Below are 18,119 nucleotides of genomic sequence, written 5' to 3' on the forward strand. Positions count from 1 at the left end.
CCTGCAGGCACTTGCCAAGAACACTACAATGAAGTGGAGCCAGCGATGTCCTGGAAGCCTACTGCCTCAATCAGAATACGGCAGAGATGTTCTCTGGATCTCTTAGCTGAAAGGACTCTAGGGCACTTGTTTCACAATACTCCTAGGCCCAGTCCAGTCCTACTGACTCTCTGGGCAAAGGGCCCAGTAATCTATATTTTTATAAGAAACCCAAATGATCCTGATGTACAGCCAAGGGTGGAATCACTGCCCAGGACACCCAGCAATACTCTTAGAACTATTGGCTACGACAAATTTTTCTATCCACAGATTTTCTGAACGCATGAAATATAACTTGCTTTAAACAAAATTTTAAAAAATTTATGAACCAAAGGATTCTTGTAAAACTCTAGCTTTCCTAGTGCACCTGCAATGTTTTGATTCACACACAAATTTTTAGAAACATAGTACTGCTGGGCCACTTCTTTTTAGTCTCAGCTCAAGGTCAGTCAGAAAGAAAGAAAGAAAGAATATTCCCAGGCCTAACCACTGCACCTTTAAAGTGTCCACGTAGAAAATTTTCACGGTGCAGTCCAGCAGAGACACAGCCAACAGCTTTTGATTGGGAGAGTAACTGACACACAGAACATCTTCATCTAGTTGCAAGGTTCGGGTTTGCTTCACAGAAAGTCTGGCAGACAAAAAGCATCAAGAAAAAAATAAATACTGAGTACTCTACCAAGGGAGACAAAAATTCCAAAAACACTCTGGAGCGCAACAGAAATACACATGTCAAAAGTCCATTCAGTGGTTTCTCATTTTCACTCCAAAACATGGACATAAATTAAAAAAAAATATTTACTCACCTCTTCTGGGTACTGTTTTCATCTTTCACCAACTCAAAATCCCAGAACCTGACAGATTTATCTGCACCACCTGTCACAAAGCCACGCTAAAAATCAAATAACATTTCAATTAAAAAATATTTTAGGGGCCGGCCTGGTGGGGTAGTGGTTAAGTTCGTGCATTCCACTTTGGTGGCCCAGGGTTCACGAGTTTGGATCCCGGGTGTGGTCCTATACACTGCTCATCACGCTATGCTGTGGTGGTGTCCCACATACAAACCAGAGGAAGACTGGCACGGATGTTAGCTCAGTGATAGTCTTCCCCAAGCAAAGAAATAAAATAAAATAAAATCTTTTAGTACAGAAATTTTGATAAGAAGACACATGAAAATAGTATAAAAGACCATTTTTACTTAATGGCATGGGACAAGAATTAAGAAAATGTGGTTTCTCCTTAACCCCTTTCATTGCTTTTTTGGGGCTGCTGCCACAGACCTTATTTGAGAATTCCTAGCAGAGACTAATACAGACAGATGATAACATGTGTCAAATTCTAGTTATACTTTCATTTAGCATTCTGAAGAAAGACTCAATGAACACTGTGGGGGTTTTTGCTCCACCTAAAAAGGCAACAGTCAAAAGAATTTGCTGTTGAGTAAGAAAATACTCTGAAATACACATAGATTGGGTAATCTAAATAAGTTTGTTCAAAGTATTTACCTTGGAAGGGCATAAATTTATTCCTGCAACATCCTTGCTTAAAATATGTTCAAAACTGTTTTGCAATATCAAGAAAATTAGTCTCATCACACTGTAGTGTTAGTGCAAAGTATATAGAACATGAAGTCAGAAAACTAGATCTCAAGTGTCTATTCTGCCATTTCAGAGATTTATAACATAGGAAATAAACTTACAACAATCGTTAGTCTTGTTGTAGTGATAAAGACTACCTAGTTTATAAAACCATTGTAAAAATAACAATGATATAACGGATGTGAAAATACTTCGGAAAAGATAGAACACTCTACAAAGGCAAGATGTTATTACTACTTAAATTTTAAATGCTGTTTTGTTTCGACCCTAAACAGCACTGCCCACACTAAATTCTAGATTCTGTCTTTTCCAAAAATAATATCTGTTTTCAATGGATGAAGGTTTGCCACCATTGACAATATTCAAACAAACGGGCCACAATCTCTTAAGGTATTGTCAAAAAATACCTCAAAATGTTCTGAGCAACAGCACCATTACTAGCATAAGTATACAATTCTCCAGAGCGACTCCTCTGAAGGGAAGCACACTACTATGACTTGACAGGGCTGACGTATTCGCTAAAAAACACTAGATTTACATAGTCATAGATGTACGGACCAAAAGGGAGCAGAAAAGTGTACTCTATCCTCTACATTGTGTTGCCCAAGTAAGCATTTCCTCTTAAAAGGTATCACAAACCATTGGTAAAAAATTATGAGGGTAAGCAATGTGATGTCATGTAGCTGATGATCCAGAGCAGCTGAACAAGAATTCATTTCATAATGACAGCTGTTTATATTATCAGGCACAAGATATGGCCTCATATGATATGAAATTATGTATCATATATGCAAAATATGTATCATATACTAATAATATTATATATTAAAGATTACATAAAAAGTGAGCTTTCCTTAAAGATATCCTGAGAAAGATCTTTGCTAGGCAGCAATAAAACTTGATATAAGAAATGGGAAATGCAGCCAGAGTACTGAAGCCCAGATCTTAACATCTGGTTTAGTTACCTGATCTGGAGAGAGAGACAAGGACCACAAAGCTCCATCATGTGCATCTATTGTCTCCAGCAGATTTCCTGAGGCCAAGTCATAAAGCTGCAGCTTTCCTGTCTGTGGAAGACACATAATGAGCACAGCTCTCATGAGCACACCTGCAACCTCCATGATTCATGCCTACACAGGTTAGAAAAGATTTCATAACCAAGCAGCAACAATGTGGCCAACTGCTTAGGAAATGGACCCCACGTTCCATGCTCTGTACTTCCTATCTGAAAAACTGCTGTTAAATCCCCTACTGACATACTGAGTTAACCTTGGCGGGGTTACTATGCTGACAGCTATGGAACAGTATAACCTTGTAGTGCAGGACTCTTGTCACTTTCATTGGTTCCCCAACTTCAAAAGGGAAATATCATGGCCATAGGCAAATCAGAATAAACTCAATAGCAAAAGGCAAACCTAAAAATCTTTGACGTTTAATCAACCCTAAGCAGACCACCCTTCATGGTAACTGGCTTAACCAACTCTTCTCCATCTAGCTTAGATTTCCTCCCCTACGATACAATGACAGCAAGAAACACAAATCTACTTACAATGTTAGGGAGGGCAACGAACTTCAAAAGACAAACTGCAATAGCTTAGAAAAGATTCAGCTACACCTCCTCTTTAGAGCTCTGTGTACGCCGTGGTCACCATGCCAGCATGGAACACACAACAGCAAAGCCTGCTCTATGATGAGCTTCCACAAATGTGGTGGGAAGCGGGTTAAGATGAAAGACTTGAGACCCAGGGTCACCTCTTTCCAACTCTGTGACTGTGGGTGAATTCATCCCCATGAGCCTGTTTTTTCATCTGTAAAATAGAGTTTATATCACCAACCTTGCTAAGCTATTGTGGGGAATAAATGAGATAATGTACATTAACTGCCTGGCACAGAGGCCATATTTTAGTCATACGTAGTCTTCGAAGCAATTCACAAAATGCCTTTCCAAGAGCAAATAGTAGATGGACATTTGTTAAAAGAATGAATGAAAAATGAGGGAAACTTTTAACTGAGATTTAATCTTTTTCCCTGGCACTGACCCTAAAATCTCTCCAGCTTATTTTACACTTTTTGCCAAGCAAAAAATATCCATTGTGATACACAGATTTTCTAATAAAATAATCATGCACATACGGCATTGTTTTAGGGGCTAACAATGACAAATACTTACAAAGCACTTTTCAAAACATTCCATGGACCATATTCCATTTTATTCTCACTACTCCTACTACCATTACTGCCACTTCTGCTACCAGCTCTTATTTATTAGTTATTTGCTGTGAGCCAGTCTCTGTGCTAACTGCTTTGCTACTGTGAGGTAGGTTATTTACATCATTTTACATGAAAAAAACAAGGCTTACAGGGTTAAGTGACTTGCCCAGAGGTCTCACAGCTAGTGAGTGGAAGAGCTGGGATTCAAACCTGGGCCACCTGGTGTGAAAGCCACTGTGAAAAAGCAAGCGTCATCATCCCACTAGAGACAAGAAAACACACCAAGGGAAGTGATGTGACTTGCTCCAAATTATCTATTTTGTAAGGGGGAGAATCTGAATCCAAATCCATATCTGCTTATTCCCATATGGTTATCTCCCAATCTGATTAGCAGCTGGGAATGAGGACCTGGTCAGTCTGTCTTCAGTGAATGCTTCTATCTGCCAGGCATGATGCTAGGTACCTCACGTATTTTATCACTGGTCTTTTCAAAACACAATTACGTAAGTGCTCATAAAAAGATGCACGAAAGGCTGATCACCAAAATGTTAATTTCAGGGTCATGATTTTAATTTAATTTTCTTCTTCATAACTTGCAATAAGGTTTGATATTTTAAAAACAAAACAAAAAACAAATCTCAAAAAAAGGGCAATGAACTAACACCCTCTCATATTATCCAGCGCTAATACACTTCCAGTATGCTAAAAAAGGAACCAGATTGCTCAAATAGCTTTAATACTGAGTAGAAAAGCCCCCCAAAATCCAAGAAAAAGTCTCAGTTTACCTTTGTTCCTATGACCACCTGCCTATCACCAGGTACAAAGAACGAGCAAAGTGCGTATTCACAGGTCATCGTGCGAATACACTGCAGTGTAGACCTGTGAGAAAGAAGGGACAAAGAGCCCATATGTTAAGAGAACCTGCTTCCCCATTTTAGACACCAGCGTGCATGTTCACTACAGATTTAGACACACAGAGTGATCAACATGAGTGAGGACAAAGTCTGAATGAATAACTCTAGGCTCAGACTCATAGTCGAGGGAGAAAATAACAAACAGTACCTAATTTATTTTCTTTGTAAGGGCCTCCTAATCCTCAGGAACAGAGATTATACAAATGTAGGACAGAGAAAAGCATCTGCTGGGCTCAACAGAGCCTGACCTGCCATCACAAAGAAGTAAGTGAGCCCATAGGATTGCTGGTGGAATTAGCACATCATTATAGATCCCTACAAGTAACGTTCATTTTATTGGACCATAAACATTCACCCATTCAAAAAATATATATCAAACGCCCACTTCATTCAATAAACATTTACTGAATGCCAGGTACTGTTCTAGGTGCTGGAAATATAACAGTGAAACAGAAGTCCTAAACTTCATAAACCTTAACATTCTTTAGGAATGAGACAAATAAATATTAGTGTATCAGGTGATACAGACGCTATGGAGAAACACAAAGCTAGGGAATGCGATGAGGAGCGAGGGTGGGAAGGGGAGAGCAGGACTGTCGTCTGATGAGAAGACAGGGAGAAAGCCTACAGATAAACCGGGAAGACGGTTCCAGACAGAAGGAACAGGGAGCACAACAGCCACGACGCAGCACATTCTTGCTGTGTTCAGGGATAACAAAAAGGCCAGTGTGGCTCCAGCGGAGGAGAAGGGGAGAGCAGTCAGAGAAGCTCTGTGAGGACCTCGGCATTTACTTAGAGTGAGACAGAGCTAGCGGAAGTGATATAACTCCCATTTAAAAAAGATTAGACAGGCTGCTGTGTTGAGAACAGACTATAGAGGGGCAAGTAAGGAAGCAGGAAGACCAGCCAGGAAACTGTTGCAACCAGCTGGATGAGAGATGGTGGTGGTTTGCAGTGGGTGGGGGCAGCTCAAGGGATGAGATGTGGCTGAAATCTGGGTAAGTGTTGAAGGTAGAGCTGATAGGATTTGCTAACGAATCGGACCTGGGACATGAAAGAGATCGAAAATGGCTACAGGGATTTGGGCTAGAACAACTGGAAGGAAGTAATTATTTACTAAGATGGGGAAATCTGTAGGAACGGCAGGTGAAGAGAATGTTGGAGAAATGAAGATCACAAGTATGGTCTGGGATGTATAAAAATTTGAGATGCCTAAGTACACATCCAAGTGGTGATACAAAAGATTTGGATACATGAGTCTGATGTCCAGAGAGAGCCTAAGGCTAGAGATACAGATTTATGCATCACTGACATATGAAAGCCATGTGACTAGAAATCACATAAAGTGAGTGCAGATAGAGAATAGGGCCGGAGACTGCCCTGAAGTATTCCAACATCTAGAGGTCAAAAGATAAGAAAGATACAGCAAAGCCTGAGAAAAAACAGCCAGCAGAGGAAGAGGAAGTAATGAAAGTCAAAGAAAGTGTTTCAAAGAGGAGAAGATTATCAATTTAAGGAAAGAGTGTCAAGTGAAGCTTACAGGTCCTTGGATTTAGAAACATGAAGATCACTGATGAGATGACAAGAGCTGTTTTGGCAAAGTGGGGAGGATAACAGCCTGATGGGAGACAGACGAAGACAGAATAGAGAAAAGGAATCAGAGGATGGAGAGATAACTAGAGAAAGATATAAAGACAAACAAAGGTTATTTTTTCTTTTAAGATGGGAGATATTACAGCATATCTGTATGCTGATGGGAACGACCCAATAGAGAGAAAAAATTAACGATGCAGGAGAGGGAAGAAAATTGCTAGAAGGGGAGAGGAGAAAGAACATCATTTACAAGCTTTGATTAACTTTGGTTAGGAGCACCAACATAGTAGGAGGAGGAAAAACAGATTATGTGGCTGTAGATGCAGCTAAATTGGCAGATGTAATGGGAATATATGAACGTTTCCTACACGATTCCATTTTTCCACTTAACTAGCAGGCAAAGTCATCAGTTTAAAGGTGGGGGAGGTGTTTGAGGATAGAAAAGGAGGGGTGAAACAGTCATTTAGGAAAGAAGAAATGAGACATTATGGAAAAATTACTGGGCAGCACTAAAAGCCTACTTGCATATAAAGAGCATGCAGTATGTTTGTTTTTTTCTCTAGCCAAGTACAGCTACAAGCTTCAGACATGGAATAAGCTTGCAGCTTTTTGCACCAAATTTAAAAAGGCAACTTTTCCTACTCTAACCTCCACAGGCCTATGGTCAAAATGCACTGAAGACACATTTTGAAGGGATCGTATTTAGGCCTTAAGAAACTAATAACTAACCATCAAGAGTACTAAAAACTCATTCAAAGGGAAGGAAATGCTACTGGATAAAGCTAGAAATAGCATCATTTCACAAACCTGTTCCATATCTTAATGGAATCAGCTGATGCTGAAAGGACAGCAATATTGTCTGAGCTGAATGACAAAGTCCGCACATCACTGCGATGACCCCCAATGGCAATTCTGCTTGCCCTGACAGGCTGAGTCGTCAGTGCAGATGGACTCAGAGAATATAACTCCACCAAGTTGTTTTGCAGCAGGAAGACAGCCTTCAATTCTCCTTGAGATGAATGAATCAAGTCAAAGGATCTGCGTGAGAAAATATTCGTAACTGTTCTAGCTACCATCTTAGCTGACAAGGTCAACTTTTTCTAGAACGGCTTTGCAACATCCTCAATCTACATAAAGTTTGAAAAAGTATAAAGAATTTTACAAATAGGAGAGCTTGGAGTATCGGATGGTAGTCAAGTACAGCCTTCTAAGGCAAAGAAACCTGGGCTCACATACTGGATCTGACATATATCTTGTCTTGGTGTATGTATTTTTTATAAATGACCTTATTTATATTTATAAATGACCTCACCCAAAAGAATTTATTCTTTTGGAAAATGGGGTATACATTTTTCTTTTTAATTGGCAGTAGGAATAATAAACAAATGGATAAAAGGTTATTATAATAAAACAAATAATGAGATGATGAATAAGTGGGCCCATGGTGAGGGCAGTAGGAGCCAAGTGTGACACAGGTGTCCCACAATCACTGTCTCCAAATATTTAATTGGTATAGATTGCTTATAAATAGCATGAAAAAGCCAATACAACTATGTAGCTTACTATTGCTACAATACTTAAGATACTTCTTTCAAATACTTCAGATACTACATTTTTACTCACTTAATTTTGGCAGAAGTTTTGATATTAGTCACCCGTTGGATTTCATCTTGCAGAGTCATTTCAACACTGACTTCAAGGTCTTCCTCCTCCCCTTTGCAAGAACTTAATCTAGAGGACAAAAAAAGACTATCATACTATCACCTTTCTAACAAAGAAGCCACTTTGCTGTTACTTGAGTCAAGTCATACTATCACCTTTCTAACAAAGAAGCCGCTTTGCTGTTACTTGAGTCAAGTTCTGGCCAGAACCTGTGTGATCCTGGGAGAGTCACTTAACCACACAAGATTACCACGAGAATTGAACAATGTAAGAATACTTTGTGAACTAATGTGCCATAAATATAAAGTATTTCATTTAATAAGTACCCTCAATAAATGGATTCTGAATACAACAGCAGACAAAATTTCCTGGGACAAGTCTCTATAATTCAAACTATTCCATTGAAATGTTTCTGGTAGACTTATCTAACTTCAGGTCTTTTTAGAAAATCCATTAACCTGCACTTATCAATCCAGCCATGTCAAATAAACCAAAGGTCGCAAAAGATTTGCCAAGTCAGATAACTTTTTATTTCCTTGAGACTTGATCAATTTCAACCACTGAGGAACCTATTTCTATGGTTATAATGACCTATTTCAAGGTTATATTGCCTCCAAACTTCAATTATATAACTGCCCAACCAGTCTTTCTTCTCAGAGTCCCAAAAGTCAACATTATGCAACCCAGCTTCCTTCTGTATAGTTTGTTGTCATTAAAAACACAGTGCTAGCCTCTGAGAATTAAATCATTTAGAGGCTATTTTTAAAAATTTGTAGACTTTCTAGTTCTGTGTGGCTCTGATTTCAAGACTTAAGAACACGCTAGTTATGAAGCTACGCGAAAGAGTAGAAGTTTAAAACTTGGACTACTGGCACCCTACAAAATTTTCTCAAGGTCTTAACAGCAATTGTTAACAAAGCAAATATTTCCTCAAAGAAGCCATCGCTTTTCTGTTAGTATGCGGTCCACCCAGCATACTTTATTAGTAGTAAATATTAAGAAAACACACTTGGCTTTCTTTCTAGCTTTCTTCATCTTCTTATCCTTTTTCTTCTGAATTTCTTCTCCGGAAAGGATACAAAACACTTCTAGCACAGAATCAGTTCCCTAGAAAGGCAAACGGTTGATGTGAGTCCAGGATAGGCAATTTGTAATTTAGCTTTTTCTCAGAAAGAACTAAATAATAACATTTCCCCTTCTTGCCTTACTAGTTGGATTACGCTGGACAACTTAATCTCTCTGGGATTGTTGTCTCATCTGTAAAGTGGGGATACCACTTCCTATTCACAGTGTTCCTCTGAAGACTGAATAAGAAGTTAACGCTTTTAAATTGCTTAGAAAAGCAAGCATTTAATAAAGGGCTGCTAATAATAAGAACAATAATAGTAATCATTATTGTTGTTATGCTAATAGCAAGGGATTATAAATCCTCACAGCACCATATAACAAATTCTTAACATGACCAAAGAAAAATTCATCTCTACACTGAGTCTCTCAAAGAAACAGCCCAATCTGTTATTCTCTCCTAAGCCAGATACTCACATGGCAAGCAAGAATCCTGCCCGTCCTGTCGACTGCAAGGTTCACAACTCTGTCCCTTCCTTCCCGCATTATGGAACCAGCTTTCCTGCATGTAAGGATGCGCTACAGAAGAAGCAACAGAGAAGATGAAGGTTAAATGTAAGTTCTGCCAAACCTCTCAAAAGATATGGCTCCAGAGAGCCGGCCCTATGACACAGTGGTTAAGTTTTGTGCTCTCTGTTTCGGTGGCCCGGGTTTGTGGGTTCAGATACCAGGTGGGGACCTACACCAGTCGTCAGCCGCAACCCACATATAAAGCGGAGGAGGACTAGCACAGACGTTAGCTCAGGGCTAATTTTCCTCAAGATAGTCCCTAAAATGATGATGAGAATTGCAAATTTAAAAGTCTGCAATTCTCACTTTTCCCACTGCTCAACTCAATTGAAGAGAAGAAACAAAAATAAATTACATCCTCAGGAGCTTCACTCGTCTCAAGGGCACCATCCTCTGTTTCATGTGTGTCCTGTATTCCAGAGGAAGGCCCTTTGATTTTCTTGGGCTCTGGTTCCTCTGGGTCTTCGATCTGTTTTATAAAAACAGGAAAAGAAAAGCTGAAAGAATGTTCCAGGAGGTGACGCTTAACCCTAATGACTTAGAAACCTGTCCTTATGGCCACTAATATTTTCCATTTAGTGATCTCTCTGACTAACCCTCTTCAATGGTAGGACATTTACCAGAACATATTAACATATTTGACTACATCAAATGTGAGCAAAACATTATTCACTATTCTGTCTCCAATAACACTCTATTGTGTAAGGACCACTGCTTAGTAACAAGGTTAAAAATGACGACAAACTCATCACTGACTTTAAAACCTTCTCAGGTGTTGGATCTACCATATTCTAGAGGGAGAGATTCAAACCGGCATTAAGAATTGTAAAGGCATTCCAAGAGATTACATTTTCTCCTTAAAGAAAGAAAAGATAAATCCTCGCCTACTAATGTCGAACTCATCAAAGTGGCTACTGGACACACCACCACATACCTCACTCTAGCTAAACCTAAGGTCCATAACCCTTTTTTCACACAAAATCTTTGAGGATCTGAGAAAAACTTATAAATCTTCTCAGAATACACATATGTATAAACACACACAAATTTTACATAGATTTTTGTTTGAGGGGAAAGAGTGACAGATTTGTCCATTCATGGACACCCAAGGTCCAGGAATATCAGGCTAAACTGAAAGACTAGCATTACTAGAAGCTGTGGGCCTTCTGCAATCCTTCTTCCAAGCTCAAATAAACGAGGACAATGGAGTATATAACAAACAAAATATCTGTTTAGAAGTTGCAGGTTATCAAGGTGATAGAATTCCTTCTAGTACTATGTGAATCACTCAATAATTACATCCAATTCTAAACTCAGTGAGCCCATGAAACTGCTGAGACATGACACAGCCCATGATGAGAAAACAGTAACTACCTCTTCCAGATAGGCTATGTCCCAAGCCCTCAGCTCACTGTCGGAAGTCCCAGTGACGAGTCGCTTTTCTTCTGACACCAGAACCAACCCCCACACCTATAGAGAATAAAAAGAGCCAAATAGTATGATTTTTAAGAGACCCCACAATGTATGACATAACATCCCAAAAGTCTAAGTATACTGTAGTGAAATCTCTGGCATTTGCAAAGTCTAGCAACCTTTTCAAAATACACTCACTTTTAGAAAGAAAAAATGGCCCATGATAGAACTGTTGTTTATGTATGACTATAAGTTTATCTATAATTTCCTATCTTTAAATTGAGATAATGGCTGTTCAGCATAAATCCTAACTAGAATCCACTCGAATGGATACTTCTTTGCTTTCAGCAGTGCTTGCAAACAAAAGGTGCTCCATTAATGTCTACTGCATAATTTTCAGCCTCAATCCAATAACTAAATAATGAAAATAACAGTACCGTTTCAAATCAACAGAGAATCTAATTTGCTTTTCCTCCTCATTAAGTCCAGGTATATGCTTTTGAAAGCCTGGTATGAACAAAGCACGGAGGAGGATGCAAAGATGTCAAATATTCCAGATGGAGCTTTGTTCAGGTAACTATTGTAGTGGCTACAATCTGCTGTTTCCGTGTCACTGGGCCAAGCACTGTACACACAGTATCATTAAACCTCCCTAGAATTGTCAAGGTGGACACATTATTTAAAAACAGTGGAACTCATATTCATGGATTAAAAACTTATCCAAGGCCAAGCTGTACCTGCTCTGGCTGACACTACTTCCACCACACCAACCTGTCTGTCTCTCAAGACAGCACACAATGAATACTGAGAGCAGGAAAAACAAAGAGCCATGAAAGGGCCAGGGAAGAAAACCACCTTTTCCTTTTTGCCTCGCCATTCTTTCCCTGAGCCCCTTACTCCACAGGTACCTCAGTTCGGTGGCCAACCATTGTTTTGAAGCAGTGCTGGGTATCCAGGTCCCACCATTTCACCATGGTATCTTTCCCACTAAAAGAAGAAATAGGGAAAAAATCTTATGAGGAAGAATAACTAAACTAACAGGGCGATCAAGGACTCATTTGTTGCCTTAAAAAGACAATATACAGCAACAATGTCTAATGCTACTATTCTACCTGACCTTTCCTTTAAAAAGTAAAGAATCCTAACTCTCCATGTGCCTATTCTCAGGTAGAAAATAAAATGTTTCACCTGTAAGCACAAAAATAACTTTGAATTCAGAGTGCTAAAGAACACAGAACTTGATCTGTTGCCCATCATTTCTATCATCACAGCATCAACATTTTTTCACCTGTCTAACACAGAAACATCTTGGACCTCTCTTCCTCCCTTGTCTCTTATGTCCAGTTAGTCTCTATGTCCTGAAAATGCCTCCTCCGTGAAGTATCTAAGCCTTGATTCCTTCCAATGCATTTCTGCACACAAAACTGAATTTAAGTCCTACTGGCTGAATTATTTTAATAGCTTCTCTTCTGGACTCTTTGTCCATTCCTGTTTCCTCATCACATACAATACACTACTATCAGATAATCTGAATTTTCTAAAGTTACACTACCTCAAGCTTCTCTACAGAATCAAAATCAGGCTGTTCAGCACCATTCTCAAAACCCCCCATTAACTGGCTGTCAATCTCCCTGCCAATGGGCTCTACTCTTCCTGCATCAAATGCCTCTTCCTGGCTTCTTCATTAATATTAACCTACTATAATCCTCTTTCATGACCAGACTGGAAAAAAACAAACCAAAAACCAGATTTACGAAGTCTTTCCTATATAATCCCATGTCATGGTGTTAATTCCTTTCCTTTATATTCTCTAGGCTATAATGTGCACATTCTAGTAAAATTGCACATTTGTTCTCTCATGGAACCTGTGTTATCCGAACAAGACATACTAATGTCCCCATATGCTGTCCCACAGGAATAAATTCATCACTGTTACAGCAGTCAGTGCTCCTTCACAACTTCTTCTGACTCATTACTATGGTTCTTTTAATTACTGCCTGGCAAATCTTAGATCCCAAACTTTCCTGGGTGGCCATTCCTTAGGAATGATAACTATTACATTAGGTTGAACTATATGAAATTTGACCTATCATTTTTGACCTCCAACAAATATAAATTTCAAATGGTTCAACCTAACAGATGTTCAGAAGGCCTAAATATGGAGTACGTCTCTTCGCAAAGGGCAGGCTAAATCAAACACTTGGTATTCACACTTGCCCGCTGCTCCATATTCTGCTTTCCTCACTTTTCAGGGATTCAGAAAGTAGACAGCTCTTTCTACAAAAGGCACACCAAAAGGTTAAGGAAGATGGAAAAGCTGATATCAGCGGAAAATAATGACAAATCAGAAAATGGAATTAAATAACTTTGGATAGCTTCTATGCAACTACTTGGGAGGGGAAGGAAGCAGGGAGAAAGCAGAGAGCAGAAGAGGAAACTAACATATGAGCTTGAGTTACAGAGCTGAGAAATGAGTAGGGAATGAAGCAAATTCCCTCTCTGAAACCCCCTCCAATGAATTCACCTAGAAAAGAACTGGAAACGAAACTGTGATTTCTTTACCTAGTAACTAGTAGATTCTTTCCTCGTAGAAACAATGCTTGTGTGATGGCATCCTTGTGCCCCTTTAAACGGTAGAGGCCACTTTCATTGATCACATCCCATACAATAACATCTGTGTCCTAAAGGGATCAAATAATACAGAAGAATTTCTTTACCACATGAGGCCTAACTTGACAAACAATGGGATGCAATATTTTTATTACAAAGGTAATGTATGGTCCTCATAGAAACTTTGGAAAGCATATGGAAAACTACAGGGGAAATAAATGCCAGATAATTCCACCACCCAGATATAATCACCACAGATAGTTTGTTTTATATTGTTCCAGTCTTCATGTATATATCCAGGTTAATTTCCTATTAGAAAACTAAGATCATGCCATGCATATCATTTTATAATCCTCCCCCTTTTTTTCATTTAATAGATTTTCATTTTTCCAAATCCTTCCAGACTGTTTTCATTTTTAATGGTAATGTAATAATCAATCCTAAGGATATACCATAACTTACTTTAAAAGTTTTCTATTTTTGCTATTTAGGTAGTTTCCCATTTTCTGCTATTATAAATATGTAGGAATGAACATTCTTGTACTAAATCTTTGTGCATATCTCTCATCAGAATAAATACTAAAAAGTGAAATTCTTGGGTCAAAAGGTATTTCTATTTTACAGTTTGCAACGCACACCATCAAGGCAACCTCTGGAAAGACTGCACCAATCTATAGGTCCACCAGGGATATGGATGACAAAGCCAGTTTTCTTTCGCCTCGACTCTGGATATTGTCAGTTTCTCAAAAACTACTGCCAATTTCACAAGTTAAAAATGCTGTCTCAGTATTTATTTGATTTGCATTTCTGAATACCAATGAGAAATTCTGTACATGCTCTATGGTGATTATTGGTCATTTGTACCAATTGGTTTTTTGAATGCCAAGTCATGTCTTTCATCTTTCTTTGGGTCTTATTTTTTACTTGATTGTAAGTTATTAAGAGATGAATGATATTAATCCTTCCTTTTTAAGGATTTTTTTTAAGTTGAAAATATTAAATACTTTCTCTTTTCCATTGTCCTTTACCTTTTTTTTCTCAGTTTTATTGAAAAATAATTGACACACATCAGTGCATAAGTTTAAGCTGTACAGCATGATGGCTTGACTGACATATATTGTGAAATGATCACAATGGGTTCAACTAACATCCATCTTCTCATATGGATAAAATAGAAAGAAAAGAAAGAAGAAGAAAGAAAAAAAAAATTTTCTCTTTGTGATGAGAACTCTTAGGATTTACTCTCTTAACAACTTTCCTGTACATATATGTATTTTTTGTGTGTGAGGAAGATTTGCCCTGAGCTAACATCCATTGCCAATCTTCCTCTTTTTTCGCTTGAGGATGATTAGCCCTTAGCTAATATCTGTGCCAATCTTCCTCTGTTTTTTGTATGTGGCATGCCTCCACAGCATGGCCAAAGAGAGGAGTAGGTCCATGCCCAGGATCTGAACCCACAAACCTGGACTGCAAAAGTGGAGTGCACAGAACTTTAACCACTCAGCCACAGGGCCAGCCCCTATGTTTTTTTCTAATGTACAAACATTTTAAATTTAAGTATTCAAATCTACTGATCTTTTCCTTTATAATTTCTCTCTTTGCTGATATGCTTGAAGTCTTTTCCTATCCTCATAGCAGATAAATATTTACTTATATATCTTCTAGTTTACTTAAAATATCACTCTTTAATAGTTAAGTCTTTAACCTGACTCATTTTGGTATATGGCATAAGGTAAAGCTTTAACTTAAGATTTTCCCCCACACAGTTAGCCAATTGTCTTCAGTATCATTTTATAACTATTCAATCATTTTTCTACTCATCAGAAATGTCATCTTAAAATGGGGTCATTAGGAATATGAAAGTGAATTTCTTTCTGAGATTCCTGTTTAGCTGCTATAATCTGACTATTTTGTATTGATACCAGATGAATATAACACATTTTACAGTATGACTTCATAATGCATTTAAGCATCTGAAACCTCCTAAAAAACAATCTAACCCTGAAAAAAAAATCTGAAAGGCTTTTTTATGATTCTTCTTCCCCAAAATTCAGGTGTTTCTGATTCATTTGTTTTTCCATACATGCTTTTAAGTCATTTGGTCACATTCTAAAACAACAACAATAAAAAACCTTTGGGATATTTATTTAAATCGTTTTAACTATATAAATTAATTAGGAAACACTAGCATCTTTTCAACACTTTGTCTTCTCATTGAAGAACATGGTTTGTGTCTCTATTTATTCAAGTCTTCTGCTACATACTTCAGTAAAGTTTCACAGTATTTTTCTGTCTATTACTTGACATACCATTGCAAATGGAATTTTTTACATTATATTTTCTAACTGATGACTTAGAGATACTGCAAAGCTACCGATTTTACCAAACTCAATGGCAAAGAATTATCATTTTGAACCTTTTTTTCTTCCTTGTGTACTGCTTTGGGTAGCACTTCCACAGTGATGTTATATAACAGTTGTCATGGGCATCCTTACCTTATTCCTATACTTAATAGGCTTTTATCAAACAATATGACAAGAAACAAAAGGAACCTCCCAATTCATACCCATCGTTCTCATTTATTTCTACCATCTATACTATTTTGTACACCAAATGCCCACAGTTTCACTCAAACAATTTTTGTGAACAACCTGCTTCAGCATAAGACTTATATCCCTTTACTAGGATCAAAGTCTGGGCATCTGACTCAAGGTCTCACCTTGGACCCAGATGCCAGCCTGCCTCCTAGCTGATCATACTTCAAGGAAGTGATGGCTGCTTTGTGTCCACTGAAGGTCACATTTCCTTCCCCACTCAGGAGACTAAAGATTCGGATAGACCCATCTTCATAACCAACAGCTAAGTGCAGCCCATCTGGGGAGGGGCACAAGCAAGTGACTTCTTGTTTAAGCCCCTGAAGGATGAGGATCTGAAATCATAAGAATCAAAAACAGTGTAGAGGAGTTAAGTATGTCATCAGGGAAAAGTGTAGGAATAATAAAGTACAGTAAAATTAAGAGCAGCAATAATTCTAAATCACTCTTAGGAACAGTTATAAAATTCTGCAACCCATCTCCAATTCTTTAATATAGGAATTATTATTTGTACTGGGCAATGAAACAGTCAAGAAAATGTAAAATTATTTTCTCCAAAGCTCCACATTAGCATAATACATGCAAAACTTTCCCAGGCAATAGAAAAAATTACTAAGTCCTTATCCCATGTCAACAACAAATGACTTTTCATAAAGAGTTATAAACACATCCTTGCTTTAACTGAACCCCATCTTGTAGGAAACTAACCTCATGGCACCACAATGCTACAGTGGTTTATCCCCAAGGGACCCAGGTAGCAGCAAGTATCAAAGTATTAATCTCTTGGGGGGGCGGGGTCACATAGTGAGTGGACAAGAAGAAAATGCTTGTTTTGGGTTCGGCAAAAGTGGTAGGCTAAGGGAATTCAGAGTCATACAAAGTATCAAAGCTTAGTTTAACAACCCTCCGGCCTCACCTGTACAAGTAAGAAAAAGATTCAGTCAACAGAGAAGAGTAATAGTCCTTTTAAATACCTAATATTCTATAACTTGTTGTGAGGGCAAATAGAAGAACTTGAAAAATAGAGAACTGGTAAAGTAGAGAAAAACAAACATACCAGGAATAATGATTACCAATTTCCTGTAAATATCACTACAAATAGATACTTAAGAGGTAAGCTCCTACTTGGTTGTGGTTTTCATAATTTAGTGTAGAAGGATACAAGAGAACTTGCTACTTGGCTATTTAGACCCAAAGGAAAAAGATTTCTCTCCTAGGGGAACACACATAAAAAAATTTGTGTGTGATAAATCAGAGCACTCCCACTTCTGCCTCTCCATCCTCAAATATCCATAAATCAATATCAACCTGGATGACTTCTGGCTTACCTTCTCTCCTTTCCTTAAGTCCCAGATGAAAACATGTTCACAGGCTGGTACTGCCACATAGCGTCCTTTTTCACCACGAAGTGTCACAAAGACAATATTACCTTTTTGGCTGCCAATAAGGCCAAAGACTGCACTGGCAACATAGCGTAGGTACTGCTTGGTGAGCCCCATGTTGTAATGTCTGATACCAGAAGTAAGGCAGCTGCACATGCAAACAGAGAAAACTCAGTTCTTTGGGTACCTTGGTTCTGCTAGGCTAGCAAATACCGACTGTTTATCATGTAGTTAAAGGCATGTAACTTGGGGCTTCCTAACCTTTCTTTACACTGAATAAATTACTGACATAAAATACGTGGACATCTTTATTTTTTATTCACTGTCGACTCAACATGCAATCTCTCATTCCTCAAGTTTCAAACTGGTCACATTGTCATGTCCACCTGTGAGTTAAACTACTTGCTAAACTACTTGCTTCTGTCCACTTGACCACAACAGAGTTTTTACCCTGAGACTGACAATACT

The 18,119-nt window shown here is 38.3% G+C and overlaps 1 protein-coding gene across 4 annotated transcripts in view; it reads right to left on the minus strand.

Annotated features, from left to right (window-relative positions):
• The window catches only part of WDR3 (WD repeat domain 3), a 29,336-nt gene that overhangs the window by 9,244 nt on the left and 1,973 nt on the right, over window positions 1-18,119 (minus strand). For 2 of the 4 annotated variants that reach the window (XM_008526623.2, XM_008526624.2), the window contains exons 2-15: window positions 17,598-17,799; window positions 16,395-16,604; window positions 13,628-13,746; window positions 11,974-12,052; window positions 11,027-11,122; window positions 10,008-10,121; window positions 9,560-9,661; window positions 9,027-9,124; window positions 7,979-8,086; window positions 7,163-7,393; window positions 4,634-4,727; window positions 2,603-2,704; window positions 846-931; window positions 535-670 (exon numbers count right to left, since the gene is read on the minus strand). In XM_008526623.2, the coding sequence (XP_008524845.1) occupies window positions 535-670; window positions 846-931; window positions 2,603-2,704; window positions 4,634-4,727; window positions 7,163-7,393; window positions 7,979-8,086; window positions 9,027-9,124; window positions 9,560-9,661; window positions 10,008-10,121; window positions 11,027-11,122; window positions 11,974-12,052; window positions 13,628-13,746; window positions 16,395-16,604; window positions 17,598-17,768 (1,746 nt within the window). In that variant the 5' untranslated portion in view covers window positions 17,769-17,799. The remainder of the gene's footprint in view (window positions 1-534; window positions 671-845; window positions 932-2,602; window positions 2,705-4,633; window positions 4,728-7,162; window positions 7,394-7,978; window positions 8,087-9,026; window positions 9,125-9,559; window positions 9,662-10,007; window positions 10,122-11,026; window positions 11,123-11,973; window positions 12,053-13,627; window positions 13,747-16,394; window positions 16,605-17,597; window positions 17,800-18,119) is intronic. The other 2 variants (XM_070607665.1, XM_070607666.1) reach the window with 1 other exon arrangement.

This window comes from Equus przewalskii, unplaced genomic scaffold, assembly GCF_037783145.1.
Source record: "Equus przewalskii isolate Varuska unplaced genomic scaffold, EquPr2 ChrUn-13, whole genome shotgun sequence".
Lineage (NCBI taxonomy): Eukaryota > Metazoa > Chordata > Mammalia > Perissodactyla > Equidae > Equus > Equus przewalskii.